This window comes from Numenius arquata, chromosome 11 (assembly GCF_964106895.1).
Source record: "Numenius arquata chromosome 11, bNumArq3.hap1.1, whole genome shotgun sequence".
NCBI classification, from domain to species: domain Eukaryota; kingdom Metazoa; phylum Chordata; class Aves; order Charadriiformes; family Scolopacidae; genus Numenius; species Numenius arquata.
The window spans coordinates 23,668,659-23,686,181 of record NC_133586.1 but is presented as its reverse complement, the minus strand read 5'-3'; the positions used below and the strand labels follow the sequence as shown (position 1 = coordinate 23,686,181).

The 17,523-nt window shown below is 46.9% G+C and overlaps 1 protein-coding gene across 1 annotated transcript in view; it reads left to right on the top strand.

The window, feature by feature from the left end:
* The window catches only part of ZNF592 (zinc finger protein 592), a 46,977-nt gene that overhangs the window by 25,522 nt on the left and 3,932 nt on the right, over positions 1 to 17,523 (top strand). Inside the window, exons 3-6 of the mRNA XM_074155682.1 lie at positions 8,611 to 8,787; positions 9,573 to 9,732; positions 12,581 to 12,859; positions 14,272 to 14,384. Of these exons, the coding sequence (XP_074011783.1) occupies positions 8,611 to 8,787; positions 9,573 to 9,732; positions 12,581 to 12,859; positions 14,272 to 14,384 (729 nt within the window). The remainder of the gene's footprint in view (positions 1 to 8,610; positions 8,788 to 9,572; positions 9,733 to 12,580; positions 12,860 to 14,271; positions 14,385 to 17,523) is intronic.

Here is a 17,523-nt window from a genome sequence, read left to right as displayed (position 1 = left end):
TCCTTGCCCTGAGGCTACCCAAGAGTCTTCTCCTGCAAATTATCCCCCTGTGCTGGGGAGATGATAGCAGAACTTGCAATTTGCAGAAATTACATGGCAAGCCTCTGACATCTTCCATCCACTTTGTTCTGCTAATTAGTTTACTTTATCAAACTTTGTCATTCTGGCACTGGGATTCTTGATTACGAAGTGGCTGTGGTTTAAACTTCCATTTACTGTAAATTAAATTAACTGGTGATCATTTGACCCTGAGTCAGTGCTTATTTCATCCCTAATTCTGTATGAAGTACTTACTGAAACCAGAAGTAATGCAGAACCATCTCTTGTTAGTTCGAGTGTTTGTGGAAGAAGCCCATCGGGTATTCCTGGATGTACCAGCCAGACCTTACTGCATTTGTTCTTCCATTTACACTCCCATAATAATACAGTTCCTGGTGTTACTGTACTGGAAAGTCTCTCTCCGTATCTCACTTGAAGGAGGATCAGGCTTAAGGCAGAGCTACCAGAGCACAATGTTTTCATACTTCCCCAAAGATGACACCAGCTGTTGTCACTGCTTCCCTCTCTAAATTTAAGAAAACAATATTTCAGTGTATATTTTGGGGGGAGAGGGTTTGTCTCTTTCAGGCTGGCTTCTGCCTAATGATCTTTTGAAGTGTAACTTCAAAGCGTGGCCTCCTTTCCCCAGCGCTGTCAGGAGGCTCGTTGGAGGGAAGGATGATCTAGCAGCTCGTTTGGTTTTGATGGGGGCTTGGAGCACTTCCAGATGCTCGATGCTGGGGTCCATCTGCCACGCAGCGTCCGTGCTGTGGCACTGCCCACTGCACAAACCATAAACGGCAGGCCTCAGAATGAAGGGAGAAGATACTTTTAAGGCGGCTTAACTCCAGGCTCACTGGAGGAGGTTTGTCTCTCACACTCTGTTAACACAGCGTTGGCCCCTGGTTTGCCCAGCCCATCTCCTCCTTGTAATGGTCCATATGGCTTCAGTGGAGACCCCCCGTTAGTCATTTTGATTGAATCTTCTCAGGACGGGCTGTTCTGGTCCCGGATCAGTGTAGGTGCTCCAGTGGGGATGTCTTATACCCACAGCTGGTGTGGCCGAGGCAGGCATCTGCACCCTCATATGCCCTCGTAGTGTCAGTGTGCAGCTCCTCTCAGGTGCTGCTTGGGAGGCATACTTAAGGTAAATACAGTAAGGCTGCTGGTTGTTGCCATCCCGAGGGAGTCCTGGGAAGGCCTGTCACAGCATGCACTGGGAAGAGATGCAGACTGGGACCAGTGGGGTCACTCCGGCTCTCCTCCTGGCCCTGGGTCTATGTTTTCAGCTGCCAAGAAGAATCCTTTGGTTCTACGAGCAGCCTCTGCTTCTTCCTCTCTCTCCTCCCAGAGCATCCCCCCAGCTCCCAGACAAGCACTTTCCAGGCTACACCTGTGTCTTAATGATTTAATGAGCTTAATCAGTTCCCTGGGTGCTTCTGTTGCTGTTTTCAGTATCTTTGCTGTTGCTGTCATTATTTTCTAGTGCTTAGTGGGGAGTATGAGAAGCCGTTGTACAGGGTTACTGAAGATTTCCTAGCTGAATATTCTTTTTCTGTTTATTTTGTACTGGGAACTAACTGGGTTTATGCTGCTTATTGCTACCTGGAGATCCCATCAGGTACTTCTGCTTTAGTTCTTCACTTGTACCTGTGGCGGAATTGGCTTTCACAGATACAGGGCTGGCGTTTTGCTGAACCACATTATTCTTTTTCGGTTGTTATAGTCTCTGAAGGCTTCTTTTATACATCTTGTTTGCTTGTCATGAACATTTAGTTGTGAGGTGTCGTGGTTTGGCCTCAGACGGCAACAAAGGACCACTTGGCAGCCGCTCACTCAGATCGGGCCCCCACCGCCAGCGCGGCCGGGAGGGGAGAATGGGAAGAAAAAGGCAGAAACTCGTGGGTTGAGACAAAGGCAATTTAACAGAACAGCAAGGGGAGCAAGAAACAAGAACAATAATAACACCCATGAGTACGATACCACCGCTGGCTGACCACACCCGGGACGCCCCCCGCCCCCCCCCCCCCCCCCCTCCCGACTGCTCCGCTCCCCTGGGAGATGATTTCCTCTTCTGCCCCCCCCCCCCCCCCCCCCCCCCCGACTTCCTGCCCCTCCCCTTTCCCGGCTAGCTCCTGTTACCCCCTGGGCATGGCTCACATGGGATGGGATACCTGTGTCCCTGCTAGGTCCTGGGGAGAATTAACCCTATCCCCGCCAGACCCAGGACATCATCCACCCCTTATTCCATACCATTTCATGCCATGCCCAGATCCTACAGTTTCCAATTAAATACTATCAGTTTCCCCTGACATATATATATACACATATGTGTATCTCCATACAGGCATAATGTCCTTAGTCTGTGGGCCATCACTCTAAAATGTCCGTTGAGTTCATTTAATCCATGACTTCGAGCTCCATCTGTTAGAACAGTCCCTCAGGGCATGCAAGATGGCATGTGTGGAGCTGGACTGTCGCATGCTGTATTCTTGGGGCTTGTGGCTGATGTATCCGGTGCGGCTCATGTCCATGGTCCATGGGTTGAAGACGTTGATCTCAATGAAGTTGCTGGACGCCAGCTGCTGAGGTCAGTTCTGATCCCTTCGCTGCTGCACTTTACTTGGTTTTTCATCAGAGTCCATTTGTCATTAGTTTGGGTGATTCTTACTATAGTACAACCAATAGCAGTTACAGAAATGAGATGTACAGTGGCAGGGTCATTTAGCAATTAACATCATACAGTTTCATTCACTGGCTGTTCTCGCCCAAAATCAGGTCCCGTGTGGTACACATCGAACTTCCTCATCCTTCTGCATCACCCACCATGTGCACCCAGGTCCTTGAGCAAAGGCATTCCCACAGATGGGTTTGCCTTTGCCCAAGGCAGGACTAACCCAGACTGTCTTCCCTAACATATTCTTCATGTGCACTAAGGGGACTTTATTTCCCTCCACAGTACGTGGAGGTTTTGATTGGGCAGGGCCAGCTCGGTTGGTAGAACCCCTGGTGTTAACTAGCCAGGTAGCCTTTGCTAAATGTGTATCCCAATTTTTTAAAGTTCCACCACCCGTTGCTCTCAGTGCAGTTTTTAACAGTCCATTGTACCATTCTATCTTCCCAGAGGCTGGTGCATGATAAGGGATGTGATAGACCCATTCAATACCGTGCTCTTTGGCCCAGGTGTCAATGAGGCTGTTTCGGAAATGAGTCCTGTTGTCCGACTCAATTCTCTCTGGGGTGCCATGTCGCCACAGGACTTGTTTTTCAAGGCCCAGGATGGTGTTCCGGGCGGTGGTGTGGGGCACAGGATATGTTTCCAGCCATCCAGTGGTTGCTTCCACCATTGTGAGCACATGGCGCTTGCCTTGACAGGTTTGTGGGAGTGTAATATAATCGATCTGCCAGGCCTCCCCATATTTGTATTTCAGCCATCGTCCTCCATACCAAAGAGGCTTTAATCGCTTGGCTTGCTTGATTGCAGCACGTCTCACATTCATGGATGACCTGTGCAATAGTGTCCATGGTCAAATCCACCCCTCAGTCACGAGCCCATCTATATGTGGCGTCTCTTCCTTGATGGCCTGAGGAGTCATGGGCCCATCGAGCTATGAATAATTCACCCTTATGTTGCCAGTCCAGATCCACCTCGGCCACTTCAATCTTAGCAGCCTGATCCACTTGCTGGTTGTTCTCATGTTCCTCAGTGGCCCGGCTCTTGGGTACATGGGCATCTACATGACGTACTTTCACAACCAGATTCTCTACCCGGGCAGCGATATCTTGCCACAATTCAGCAGCCCAGGTAGGTTTGCCTCTGTGCTGCCAATTGCTCTGCTTCCACTGCCGTAACCACCCCCACAAGGCATTTGCCACCATCCATGAATTGGTGTAGAGATAAAGTACCGGCCATTTTTCCCACTCGGCAATGTCCAAAGCCAGCTGAATTGCTTTCACCTCTGCAAACTGGCTTGATTCACCTTGTCCTTCAGTGGCTTCTGCAACTCGTCTTGTAGGACTCCACATGGCAGCCTTCCACTTTCTATGCTTTCCCACAATCCGGCAGGACCCATCAGTGAACAGGGCATATCTCTTCTCATTTTCTGGTAGTTCCTTTTATGGTGGAGCCTCTTCTCAACGCATCACCTCCTCCTCCGGTGACATTCCAAAATCCTTGCCTTCTGGCCAGTCCATAATCACCTCTAGAATTCCTGCGCGACTGGGGTTTCCCACTCGAGTTCGCTGTGTGATCAATGCAATCCACTTACTCCATGTAGCATCTGTTGCATGATGTGTAGTAGGGACCCTTTCTTTGAACATCCAACCCAGCACCAGCAGCCGAGGTGCCAAGAGGAGCTGTGCTTCCGTACCAACCACTTCCAAAGCAGCTCGAACCCCTTCATACGCTTCCAGTATCTCCTTTTCTGTTGGAGTATAGCGGGCTTCAGATCCTCTGTATGCCCGACTCCAAAACCCTAGGGGTCGACTGCGTGTCTCCCCTGGTGCTTTCTGCCAGAGGCTCCAAGTAGGGCCGTTCTCCCCAGCTGCGGTGTAGAGCACATTTTTAACATCTTGTCCTGCCCGGACTGGCCCCAGAGCTACTGCATGGACTGTTTCCTGTTTAATTTGTTCAAAAGCTTGTCGCTGCTCAGGACCCCATTTAAAATCGTTCTTCTTCCAGGTTACTTGATACAGAGGTCTCACAATCAGGCTGTAATCTGGGATATGCATCCTCCAAAAACCCACAATGCCCAGGAAAGCTTGTGCTTCCTTTTTACTACTTGGTGGAGACATAGCTGTGATTTTATTGATCACATCCATTGGGATCTGACGGCATCCATCTTCCCATTTTACTCCTAAAAACTGGATCTCCTGTGCAGGTCCCTTGACCTTACTTCGTCTTATGGCAAAACCGGCTTTCAGAAGGACTTGAATTATTTTATTCCCCTTCTCAAAAACTTCTTCTGCTGTGTTGCCCCATACGATGATGTCGTCAATGTACTGCAGATGTTCCGGAGTTTCACCCTGTTCCAGTGCAGTCTGGATCAGTCCATGGCAAATGGTGGGGCTGTGTTTCCACCCCTGGGGCAGTCAGTTCCAGGTGTACTGGACACCTCTCCAAGTGGCAGCGAACTGTGATCTGCACTCTGCTGCCAGAGGGATTGAGAAAAATGCATTAGTGATATCAATTGTGGCATACCACCTGGCTGCCTTGGACTCCAGTTCGTATTGAAGTTCTAACATGTCCGGCATGGCAGCACTCAGCGGTAGAGTGACTTCATTAAGGCCATGATAGTCCACAGTTAGCCTCCACTCTCCATTAGATTTCTGCACCGGCCATATGGGACTGTTAAAGGGCGAGCGAGTCTTGCTGATCACTCCTTGAATCTCTAGTTGACGAATCAGCTTATGGATGGGGATCAGAGAATCTCGGTTAGTTCGATACCGCCGCCGATGAACTGTTGTGGTAGCGATTGGCACCTGTTGTTCTTCGACCCTCAACAACCTCACAACAGAAGGATCCTCTGAGAGACCAGGCAAGGTAGACAACTGTTTAACTTCTTCCGCTTCCAAGGCAGCTATGCCAAAAGCCCACCGGTACCCTTTTGGGTCCTTAAAATACCCTCTCCTGAGATAATCTATACCAAGGATGCATGGAGCGTCTGGACCAGTCACAATGGGATGCTTTTGCCACTCATTCCCAGTTAGGCTCACTTCAGCCTCCAGTACAGTCAATTCTTGGGATCCCCCTGTCACTCCAGAAATACAAGTGGGTTCTGTCCCTCTATAGCTTGATGGTATTAGGGTACACTGCGCACCTGTGTCCACTAAAGCTCTATACTCCTGTGGCTCTGATGTGCCAGGCCATCGAATCCACACTGTCCAATAAACCCGGTTGTCCCTTTCCCCCACCTGGCTGGAGGCAGGGCCCCTCTAATACTGGTCATAGTATCCGTTACTTGCCTCTTGCAGAAATGATCTGGAAGTTCCTTCAAGGGGATCAGAAGTAGGCTCAGGCCTTCTATTCTGTCTGGGGAACTGCACATTGGAAACCGGGGCGGCACTTTTCCTGGGGAGATCCGCTTTTGTTGTCGTTCTTCCTTGCAATTCCTGTACCCGTGCCCATAGGATTGAAGTAGGTTGTCCATCCCACTTCCTCATGTCCTCTCCGTGGTCACGCAAGCAGAACCACAGGGTGCTTCGTGGGGTGTACTCCCTGTATTCTCTATCTTGAGTGGAAAAACGTCTGTTCCTAACAGCTGAGATACTGGCTCGTACAGGTGGGGAGAACATATTCTCTTCAAGTTGCTGGACCTTCCGGGACAGTTTCTCCACAGCTGAGACGAGGGGAGAAGAGAGATTTTCTTCATATTGCCGAAGTCGGGCAGCCACCTCATCCACCATTGGTCCCTCTTTCCTTTCCATTCCATCATTGCTAATGAGTTGGCATATGACGATGGTACAAACTTCCGCCACATGGACCTTGTGCATTGGATCTCATCAGGATCTGTGGGAAACTGTGCATTGTCCAGGTCATAATAAATCATCTCCCGCACGGCTAATTCTCTCAGGTACTGAATACCTCTTTCCATGGTGGTCCACTTGCTCGGATGACATACAACATCTTCACTGAAGGGGTACCTTTCCCTCATGCCTGACAGGAGTCGCCTCCAGAGGCTGAGAGCTTGTGTCCTTTTCCCAATTCCCTTGTCAATGCCCCTCTCTCTAGACAGAGATCCCAGCTGCCTGGCTTCCCTACCCTCCAATTCCAAGCTACCGGCTCCATTATCCCAGCACCGGAGCAGCCAGGTGACAATGTGCTCGCCTGGAAGTCGGCTGAAATCTTTTCGCATGTCCCACAGCTCGCTCAGGGACAGGGATCGAGTGATTATCTCTGGTTCTGCCTCTTCCTCTTGTTCTCGTGACAACCCTGGATCATCGTCATCCTTCACTGAGCGAACTGATTTCTTGGTGTATTTCTTCTTCTGGATAGGAGCAACTGATACGGGCACAGGTTGGTTTTCTGGTTCAGTTGCAGCACCTGCCACTGGGGTTGGAGTAGCCGCAGTGCCTGCCGCAGGGGTTGGAGCAGCCACCACGCCTGCTGCAGGGGTTGGAGCAGCCACACTGCCTGTCGGCCTGGTTTCCATCTCTTCCTCCTGAGGATGCTGCGCAACATTGAGCAATGTTTGGTAGATACTGGCCAGGGCCCAGCACAATGCAGTGAGTTGTGCCTCTCTGGAATAGCCACAGCATTTTCCTTTCAAATATTCTATCACTTTATCAGGGTCCTGTAATTGTTTGGTGGTGAAATCCCAGACCATTGGAGGTGAAAAACTCTCTAGATACCTGCCCATGTTCTCCCACATGCCATGCCATCCATGACTCTCCAGCCTTGGGGCAGATCTCGGGGTGGTAGTCTTAAATAGTTGCTTAACCCTAAACAAAAACTGAAAAACATTCGGGAGACCTAGCAATAGGACCAAGCTGGTCTGTGTGTCCCAAGAGTATTCAAAATTCTCAAAAACTGGCATACCCAGCACGAAAGAGAAAAGGGAGGTGAAAGAGCTGGGAAAAGTATCCCCCTCTGCTTCCCCCATAGACTCAGTGTGTTTATTAATAAATTCCCCGAGATATGGGCAGGAAAACAGTGCCGAATAAACACCCCAGCATAACCATCTGAACAGTGATGCTATCATATCATAAGTTGATATCACACAGGACAGCAAAATTATAATCCTGATCCCTCTCCCAGAAGTGATAAACATCATCACGGGGAGTACATAGAGCATGTAAGAGTTTACATAACACAGCCATGAAAACAAACGAAGCAACATTGTGCCCAGTAAATAATACAATAAATACCAATAACAAATTCCTTTTAACACGCTCTGGTCAGATCTGTCTTTATCTCAACCCTCCGAGTGCCCCACATTGGGCACCAAAAAGGACTGTCGTGGTTTGGCCTCAGACGGCAACAAAGGACCACGTGGCAGCCGCTCGCTCAGATCAGGCCCCCACCGCCAGCGCGGCCGGGAGGGGAGAATGGGAAGAAAAAGGCAAAAACTCGTGGGTTGACACAAAGGCAATTTAACAGAACAGCAAGGGGAGCAAGAAACAACAACAATAATAACACTGACAGAGGAACATAAAACCACGAGTACGATACCACCGCTTGCCGACCGCACCCGGGACGCCCCCGACCCCTCTGTTCCCCCAGGGGATGACTTCCTATTCTGCCCCCCCGCCCCCCCCCCCCCCCCCCCCCCCCGCCCCCGACTTCCTGTCCCTCCCCTTCCCCGGCCAGCTCCTGTTACCCCCTGGGCATGGCTCTCATGGGATGGGATACCTGTGTCCCTGCTAGGTCCTGGGGAGAATTAACCCTATCCCCGCCAGACCCAGGATATGAGGTCTGCCCAGCTGGGGAATTTCTGTATCGTGTTCCTCCTTGGCTCTTCCACGTTGCTACTGAAGAGACTAAATGAGGACCCGCCATGGCCTGGTGCTTTGTGCACGTGTCGGAAGCAACTCTGTGACTATAACTCAGCTCTTTCTTGGTGCGGCCCCCAGGTGCATCCATTGTGGAGTTGTCTTCATGACCCTCGCCATGCTGAAAGTGCACATCCATGAGAAACACTGCGAAGTCTTCCACAAGTGTTCTTTTTGTCCGATGGCCTTCAAGTCGGCCGAAAGTACCACGGCTCACATGAGCAGCCAGCACCCCGCAGAGCCTCACAAGACTACTCAGTAAGCGTTTGGGGTTTATCTCTTCTTCTCCTTTGCTGGGTAGCTCCAGGATTTCCCCTTTCACTCCCAATTGTTTTCTGTTTTCGGTTTCTGTCCTCATATGAGAAGATCTGCTGCTTTGTCCTCTGGCGGGGGTCCATTCCTAGCCACAGCATGCTCTCCTTGGTACGAACATCGTCTCCTGGGTAGGAGGAGAGGAGTTTGGGCAGGGAAGAGCTGGACATCTGTAAAAGGATCTTACTGATCACCTCTTTGTCCAGCAGGACCCACAGTGGCACCTCTTGGTAGATGGCTCCAGGGCAATGAGGAGAGTTGTGCCAGGCAGTGTTGCCACCAAAAATCAGAAGAGAGAAACCTCCTGGGTTTTCCACTCTGTAGCTTTCCCCTCCAAACCTTGAGCTACTGCCAAGAATGCGTGCTTTAAGGGAGGAACTATGGAAAGGTGGGATTGAAAGTAATGCGTAGCTCGTGTACTGTGAGTTTGCTCCCATCTGCCTGCACTTACCGACACACACACACACACACACACACGTAGGTAGTTATGCATATGCACAGAAGTAAACTTATTTTTAGAAAGCTGTGGTATGTGCCCGAGGCATTTTGTTGTTGTTCCCAGTTGAGTTAATGGTTCAGTTGTCCATGTGGGTGTGTGTTGACAATACATTGAGAGAACAGCCCTCCTCAGAAGCCCATTCCCTTCTGAAGTTGCTGAGGTAACTTTTTCCACTGTCTTCTTAAGATAACAAACAAAAAGAGACTGAGTTTGCTTTTTTTAATTGTTCCAGGATGATCTACAAATGCTCTTGTGAGACTGTCTTTAACAAGAAGAAGCTGCTCCAAGAGCACTTCCAGCAGAACACCAACAAGTTGTTAGTGGGAGTGTTTAAGTGCCCGCAGTGCCAGCTGGTGTATATGCAGAAACAGCAGTTAATGCAGCACGTTAAGGTAGGTACCTCCCACCGCTCACTGATACGAGCTCCTGTAGTTTGAGTTCACAAAGAGTTTACATCAACTGTGTTAGGAAATTGGTTGAAGAAGTGGAAGGTTTTTGAGCAATACAGTAGCAGAAAAGTAAACTACAATCATTTACAGTATTATCTGGAAACATCAGTGGAGCATTTTGTGTTAGTTTGTAATAATACAAGCAGTTACTCTCATCTATATGTAATTTTACCTTACAACAAAGGCTTGTTTTCAATGGGTAAATCTTTTTGATTTTTAACTGTTCTATATTAAACCCAAGGAAGTGATTAAACCAGGGCAGGAGCCTTCTCTTTGGTTGGGAGACAGGGAGAGGTATTCTCTGCCCACTGTTACTCAATTTATATACTGAAAGCTGAATCTCCTTCTTTTGGGTGCTCACCTGGAGAGCTTTGGCCCCTTGAGCTACTGGTTAGGGTTTATCGCTCCCTTCCCTGGCTGCTCCGCGTTCTGCAGAAACACCCTGGAGTGCAGACGCTGAAGTCATTGCCCTGAAGGCACCAGCCTTCGGGAGGCAGGACCCCCACCTCGTGTGTGTCCACACTGGCACCGCTCAGGCTGCTCCAGAAGATGGTCTGAAATGGATAGTTGTGTGCAACCCGAAAACTTGGTGGAAATGATGGTCCAGAGAGTGCTTCGGCCCTGCCCTCCTCAGTAATGGCTCATATTGTGGTAAACACTGCAGTAATCTCACTATCATCCATCGCTCTTTTATACCTGTGAAAAGCCGGTTATTGTCCTTGTGAGGGTGGTTTCTGGCAGGCTGCGTGTGAAGACTTGCAGATCTGATTATCCCATGAACATATGAGTGCCGCATTTTTCTGTTGTCTTAGTATGTTTCTATGTACAGTGTCTAACAACACTGCCGTGGAAAGCCTCTTGGAAGATTTCTTGACGGCATTCTGAAGAAAGAGCTTGCAAAGTCTTATTTCCCTTTGATTAGAAAAAAAAAGTGACATAATTTTTTTAATCAGTGACTTTATTTTGTTTATACTTACACTTAAAAAGCAAGAAGATTCGTTAGCTCACTCCTAAGAGCAAAAGCCATTCAAAACTATTTCTTCGCTCTCTTCCCCCATACCTTTAACTTGCAAATCTGGAAATGCTTTGCATGCAGTAATGAATTAAAATTTGAAGCCCTCCTGTGAAGTTGATGATTGCTAATCTTCCTGTATTGTAGTTGGGAAAATAGACTTGAGATGAAGACTGGGGCCTTCAAAGAGGCATTCAACCCTGATGCTAAAAGCAGGGCTTGAGTTAAGGTACACAACTTGTGGCTTCTTTGCAAATCCCACCCCAGGGACCTGCCTGCAGCAGTTTGTGCGCCAGCACCCATGGCACAAACTTGTGTCTTTTAACCACAAGGCTGTATTTGGCCATCGGCAGGTCTTCGAGATGGTCACTGAAGAAGGTTTTTTTGGCTGTGGCAGGGCAGTAATGCCACTAACCCATCTCTTCTCCTATCAGATCCCACTCCTTCATGCAATATAGAGTTTATAGGAGGTGCTGCGTTATTTGCTTCTCCATGCAAAATACAGAAACCGTGTGCCTTCTCAGCTTCCCTGGCTCCCTGTTGTTAAAGCGTAAGAGTAGGAGTTAGAAGGTCTGGTTCCTGTTATTGACTCTGCAGAGAAGTCACTTCATTTTTCTGTGCTCCTTTGCTTTTCCCCTCCGGTGATGTAATAACAGGAGGAATGGAGTGATGGCTACTAATGTATTTTTGCTCATAAAACATGCTTGAGATTTCTGGATGGGGAGAAAGGTGAACAGTTTGTGTTACCCTGAATAGCGGACAGCACAGTGGAGCCGCTGTGGTTGCCCTGCTGTCACACACAGGAGCTGCTGTGGACCTCAGCTGGGTCAGGTGCAAAGCACATAGGATGCTCTGAGGAGACCTTGAGTTTTGAAGTTTGTTTGGTGTCTCACCCACAGAAAGACTCCCAAAGGCCTGGGGCCTTTGTGTGTTGAAACTTTACCCGTTATTAATTACTGTGCACAATTAAACCTCTAAATTATCCTTTTGTGTGGATGAACTATTGTTGTTCCGAGGGGAGTTTCTTGAGGTTTCTTTGATATGTTGCTATTTTATTTGCTTTTGCTTTCCCACAGCTCTTAGTTTCTGGATTATTTTCCTTATGCTCAATTTTCTTTGTTAAAATAACTTTTGAAGGGACTTTGGGTTTTGGCCTGTTGAACAACCAAAGAGCCTGGAGTCGTATTCCTTATAAGGCTGGTTTCTGGCTTTGTGCTTGCTTTTATTTGTGAAGAGCAAAGGTTTCAACTGTGAAAATGTAAATAGCAATAGGAATTGTGGAATTGAGGAAAGTAGGATTGGAGAAAATGAGAGGTTGTCTCTTCCTGTCCCTTGAGCAAAGATGAAGCAGCTCTGGAGCCCCCAAGGTAACAGCAAACATTTCATTCAGAGCTTACCAAAGCAGTGTGTTTTTAGAGCTTAGGCTCTTGAAATAGTGACAACTGACATTTCTCTTCCATTACATCTTCCCTGTTTAACCAGAGTTCTCGGAGCTCATTCACAATGTTAAACAGGCAGCACCAAGGAGCTGCTGTTGTCACGCAGGAAACAGAAATAGAAGCTTCATATTTCTTGGGAAAATCTCATGCTGGGGAAAGCACTAGAGCTGGCTTCAAGGGGAATTGGGAAGATATCCAGGAGCAAGACATCAACATACTCTTTTGCGGGGGCAGGAGCTTAAATTATTTATTTCAATAATAAATGTTATTTATTTAAAGATAAAGGTGTATAATATGAATGACAAATGTTACGTGTGCTTCCATTATTATTGTTATCCAGAGTGTTCATGGAGTCCCCCAAAATCCTGAGGAGCTCTCAAACTTTCGACAAAAGTCTGAGAAGGCATCAAGGAACCAGCTTCATACCCCACCAAAGGAGCTGTTGGTAGCCAACAGGACTTCCCACTCTGCCCTGCTGAGGAAGGACATGAGGGTGGAAGGACACCATCCTGAATCCAAGTCCAGACTGAGAAGAACTGGTTGGACTTGCAAGGAATGTTCACAGTGGATCCCTGATCGGGAAACCTATGTGTCCCACATGAAGAGAAATCATGGAAGGGTAAGGACTCAGATGAAACACTTGGAACTAGGTAACAAGGTATTTTTAACAGAAGAGTCTGATAGTTGTTAATATTGGGGGCAAAAGGAAGCCAAGAATCTGTTTGCCAACTCACTAAGAAGTAAGTTCACGGCCAGAACAAAAGAAATGATATAGCTTGTTGTAAGCACAGTTTCTGTCCTTGATTGTATACTCTACAACCCGTGTACCTTATCCTCTTTGCTGTTCCTTCTGCCACTGCATCTAATGTCAGGCTCCTCTTCGGCTCCTCTGGGTAAGTGGATGGAAAGCCGTGTCTTCTCCAGTTGCTGGTTCAACACTCTGATCTAAACTGTCTACACTCAGTCACAGAAGGACATACAGTTCTTCTGCATGATGTGTTGTTTGGTAGATACCACTACATCTGACTGGGAAAGAGGAACAGACTCACGCAGTGCTCAGAGCTATCGTTACTGTTATAAGAACTGTAAATCTCAGTTCTGTTGGTCTCATCCAGCTCAAGCCTTGCATTGCCTTGACCTACTTGTGTCAAGCTAATCCTTGCTTGCTGGCAGAACATAGGCCAAGATGTTGTGTACAGCTGGATTTCTTAGTACTTTGGCATCAGGACTTCTTGTCTGATATACTGAGCCAGCCTTCCCGAGTCCCGTGGTCAGAGGCTGTGGGAATCTGGATCATCATCTTTGATTCCTTCTGGCTTGACTTGGGGAGTGCTGGATTGTCCCACTTGATAAGTATCAAGAGGAGAAGATGGGGGCAGGGTGAGAATGCTGGATTTTCCCATTTGAATTCTATAGAAGTAGGAATTTTGCCAGATACTTAAGTTCAATACATATATATTCATTAAACAAGTCTAAGAAGATTTTAAATGTAATGCATGCAGGTTATACAAAGGACTGTAGGAAAAGGAGGAGGCTAGTTACAGAGCAGAGTTGCATCGGGGGACGGGGATATCATAAATGAATAACAAACAGGACTATGTGATGCTCTTTAACATCTTGCCCTTTTATTATGCTGAATTGTGAGGAGAGAGAAGGGTAAGTGGACTTGTACTTCACACTGGGGTCCTGCTGCCATCTGGGGCAGACGGGAACTTCCACTGAATTGATTCTGCAGAGGGTCCTGTAGTGAAATGACCCCACAGGAGAAGCAGCTAATCTAATTCCTATTAAAAAAAATAAAAATCAAGCACGTGCTTTAACTAGTCCTGGTTTTTACTAGACCAATGCTGGTCTTATAAAACTGTTGGGCTGAGTATAAGTGGGACCCCAAAATCTCAGTGATCTTGATCAGTGGAAGAGGGATTTTTGCCCCTGAGAGGTAAGGTCCAGATGAAGAACATGGGAATGTTAGAATCCAGTCAGTGCCTTCCATCACCCTGTTACTAAAAGATATTTCTGTTCTTCTGCTAGTCTATGAAGAGATATCCCTGTCGACAGTGTGAACGCTCATTTAATGCCTCCAACAGTCTGCGTAGACACATCCGCAATAATCACGACACAGCAAAGAAAGTTTATACTTGCTGGTACGTACTGAACACCACTTTTCAAATTTGTTTTCAACAACAGGCTAATCCTTCAAGTTTGGAAGTCCTTTGTAATAGATCATGTCTACTCCAGGCTATAAGTTACTGAGAGAGAGTGAGAAGAAGAATATTGTAAACATGAGAGAATTGGTGTCTAAAATAAGTCCTTGCTTTTGACTGCACAATGCCCTTTGGAAACTTAGGGTAAGGTTTGATTTGAGATCTGCAGGTGCAAAATGAGAATTATATTGCGCGCCCTTGTGGATGATGTAGTCTTGCATCACTCTTGTGCCTTCCACCTGAAAACATGGTACAAAAGGTGTGTGAAATCCTAATGAAGCAGGGCAGTAGGTCCCACCCCAGCTTTACCCAGGCAGAACTGACTGTGCAGGCTGCAGGGCAAAGGGGGATTGCGCCTGCTGGATTTGCTTGGGAAGATACACCTTAAAGATGGAAAATGGACACTTCAGACAAGCTATGTAAATCAGCAGTGAATGAAAATCATTGCTGGTGAACATATTTTAACTGTGAATGCAGCCTCAGCTCGGGACAAAGCCCAGTGCTTACAAAACTGCCTCTACAACTGCTGTGTTCTCGTCTACTGTTGCTGAGTAAGTCATACACCAAGCAACTGCTTTGTCTCAATCTGAGACACCTTTCTGAAGAGAGTTAAAGCATATCTGTGTTGGAAAGGAAGTTTGCGATGTTGTAGGTTGGGGGATTTTTTTTGTTTAACTAAAATTTTGGTTTATGCAAGTGTTTCTGAAGGGTGTGCTGTCACTTTACTGCACTTAAGTTACTAAAAGCCTGTCTTGAAGAGTACATCCTTCGTGTATTTTATTTCTTTGGACTGCCTAGTGAGCCACAATAGCTTTTAGTAAGTGGATAAAGTATTGGCATCACCACTGGGGCCTGATAGGAATACATTCCTGATGCATTTTTCAGCCAGGACTTCTAAACTTTCCATTTCTTGTAACTGTGCTCTGACTTGGAACCTCTGGAGAAGATGAAATGTTGATTCCCAGTATGTTTTGTTCTGCTTTTACGTTTGTGGGTGATGGTCTTTGGAGTTACGTGCACCTCTTTTCTCTCTGGATCAGTCGTTTTCAAAGTGGGGTGTATCAGAATCAAAGTGAACTTAAGTACTAACTGGGAAGAAGGATTTGTATGGAAATACCCAACAACCTGGGACGTGCCAGCCCACTGTGTGCATTACTTTGTACAGGCCCTGGAGTCCATTTTTTCTGTTACTTTTCAGAATGACACAGGGTTGTGGATCCACAACTTCACCCAAGGGCCCATGGTCATGCCGTATTCACAGCAGAGAAGACCCAGCTACAAATTCAAGTGCATTGTGGTTGTGTTTAATTCTCAAGCTTGTAGTTGCTCCTTCTCAAAATCTGTTGATGAAGTCTCAGTTGGACATTGGTTGTATCTCTTTAATCATCGTAGTGGCAGACTTACTGAAAACACAACACTCTTCAAATGAAACTTCTTCCTTGAAATACTTGTCCCAGCATCTCCAACAGCTGCTTAGTTTGGATCCAAGGTTTCTTGTCCTATCTCCCCCTTGATCCCTTTCAGTTTGTCCAGACTGCAGTTCTAAAAATCCCCTCTGTGATTGCCACTTGCAAATCCTTCCCTCTCTTTGAATTCCTCCTCGGCTCCTTTCTGCGCTCTGCAAGGCATCACGTCTCTAATGCTCCTTTTCTTTTCCCTTGGGTACTGGTCTCTTTCCCTTCTTCCCACCAGGCAGTTTGTATCAGTCTCGCCTGTTTTCCCTTCAGGGGCCTTAGCTTCGTGTAACCCTCAATTCCTGGATTGCCACGTGAAGCACGAGTAAAATTTGTCATTGATCCAGTAATTGACTGTTTTTGTGACTCCAGCATGCTGGTTTGTAGGTGACCTCCCTCTGGCTTCTAACATTTCAAGTTGTGGTTTCCCCTTCTCCCCCTGCCCTGCTTAGGTCTCTTGCCTTCTGTGAAATTCGTAGGGAGAAACTGGCAATGGAGGACTTGTTTGAATGCCCTCCTCCCACTGGAATAATTCAGGTTAGGAAGGCATCTTTCTCTGCTCACATGAAAAAAAAATATCTAAATTAGGAAAAATTGCAAGCTATTCTGATGTTTTGTGTGTTTTCTTTCATAATTCAGTTGCTTATTGTTATGGGAACTTGCTCTTATTTTCCAAGTCTTAAGTACAAACTGTCTGGAACGCTTGATTTTCAACATGTTTGTTTTTGATAAATACCACTTAATAACCTCTCATCTTTCCTCCGTGAAGTGGAAAAAATCTATCATTATTAAATATTGATTTATCATCTAAGCAGTTCCTGTTAAAAAACAGAAGTAATTCAATGAGCATGTCTGCATTTTCACATCATTACTGACTGTTGTTTAATTTCCGTCTAGTTACTGGAAGATCAATAGGAATCTTCTTCTCTCCTTTTAAAAGATGGCTTTGTTGCCCAGAGACGCTTCATCTCCTCTCTGTTGCTTTTCATCCCCTGCTGCCCACATTTCAGCTGCAATTTGTACATTTCAGAGAAGTCGGCTGTTTCTTGCCTCGTTGCTGGGGTTGATGCCTAGTTGATGGACCTTCCCTGTGTCATGCTGGCAGGCAGCAGAAGAGAACAAAGTCAATCTTGGGTTTCCCAATTGCTAACGAGACCTCTCTGTACTTCACCATGCTGTAGGTTGATGCATCTGTAAGTCCCGGCACTTATTTCCAGCAGAGCTCAGTCATCCAGGAGCAACAGTTAACAACAGATGGCACATCCCCTTCACGCTCTCTGGCAGCTCTTCTGTCCTACCAAGTTTTGACATGAATAGTAGTGTATAAATGATGTGTTCATGAGTGCTTCTGCCCAGGTTATTGTTATCAAAGTTGGAAGTTCAGCGGTTTTGTAAAAATTTTAAGTCTGTTACGATCTTGTCTTGTTAGGACAAGAGGAAATGGCCTCAAGTTGCATCAGGGGAGGTTTAGGATGGATATTTGGAAAAATTTCTTCACCAAAAGGGTCATTGAGCGTTGGAACAGGCTGCCCAGGGCAGTGGTGGAGTCACCATCCCTGGAGGTATTTAAAAGCCGGGCAGATGTGGTGCTGAGGGACATGGGTTAGTGATGGTTTTGTCAGTGT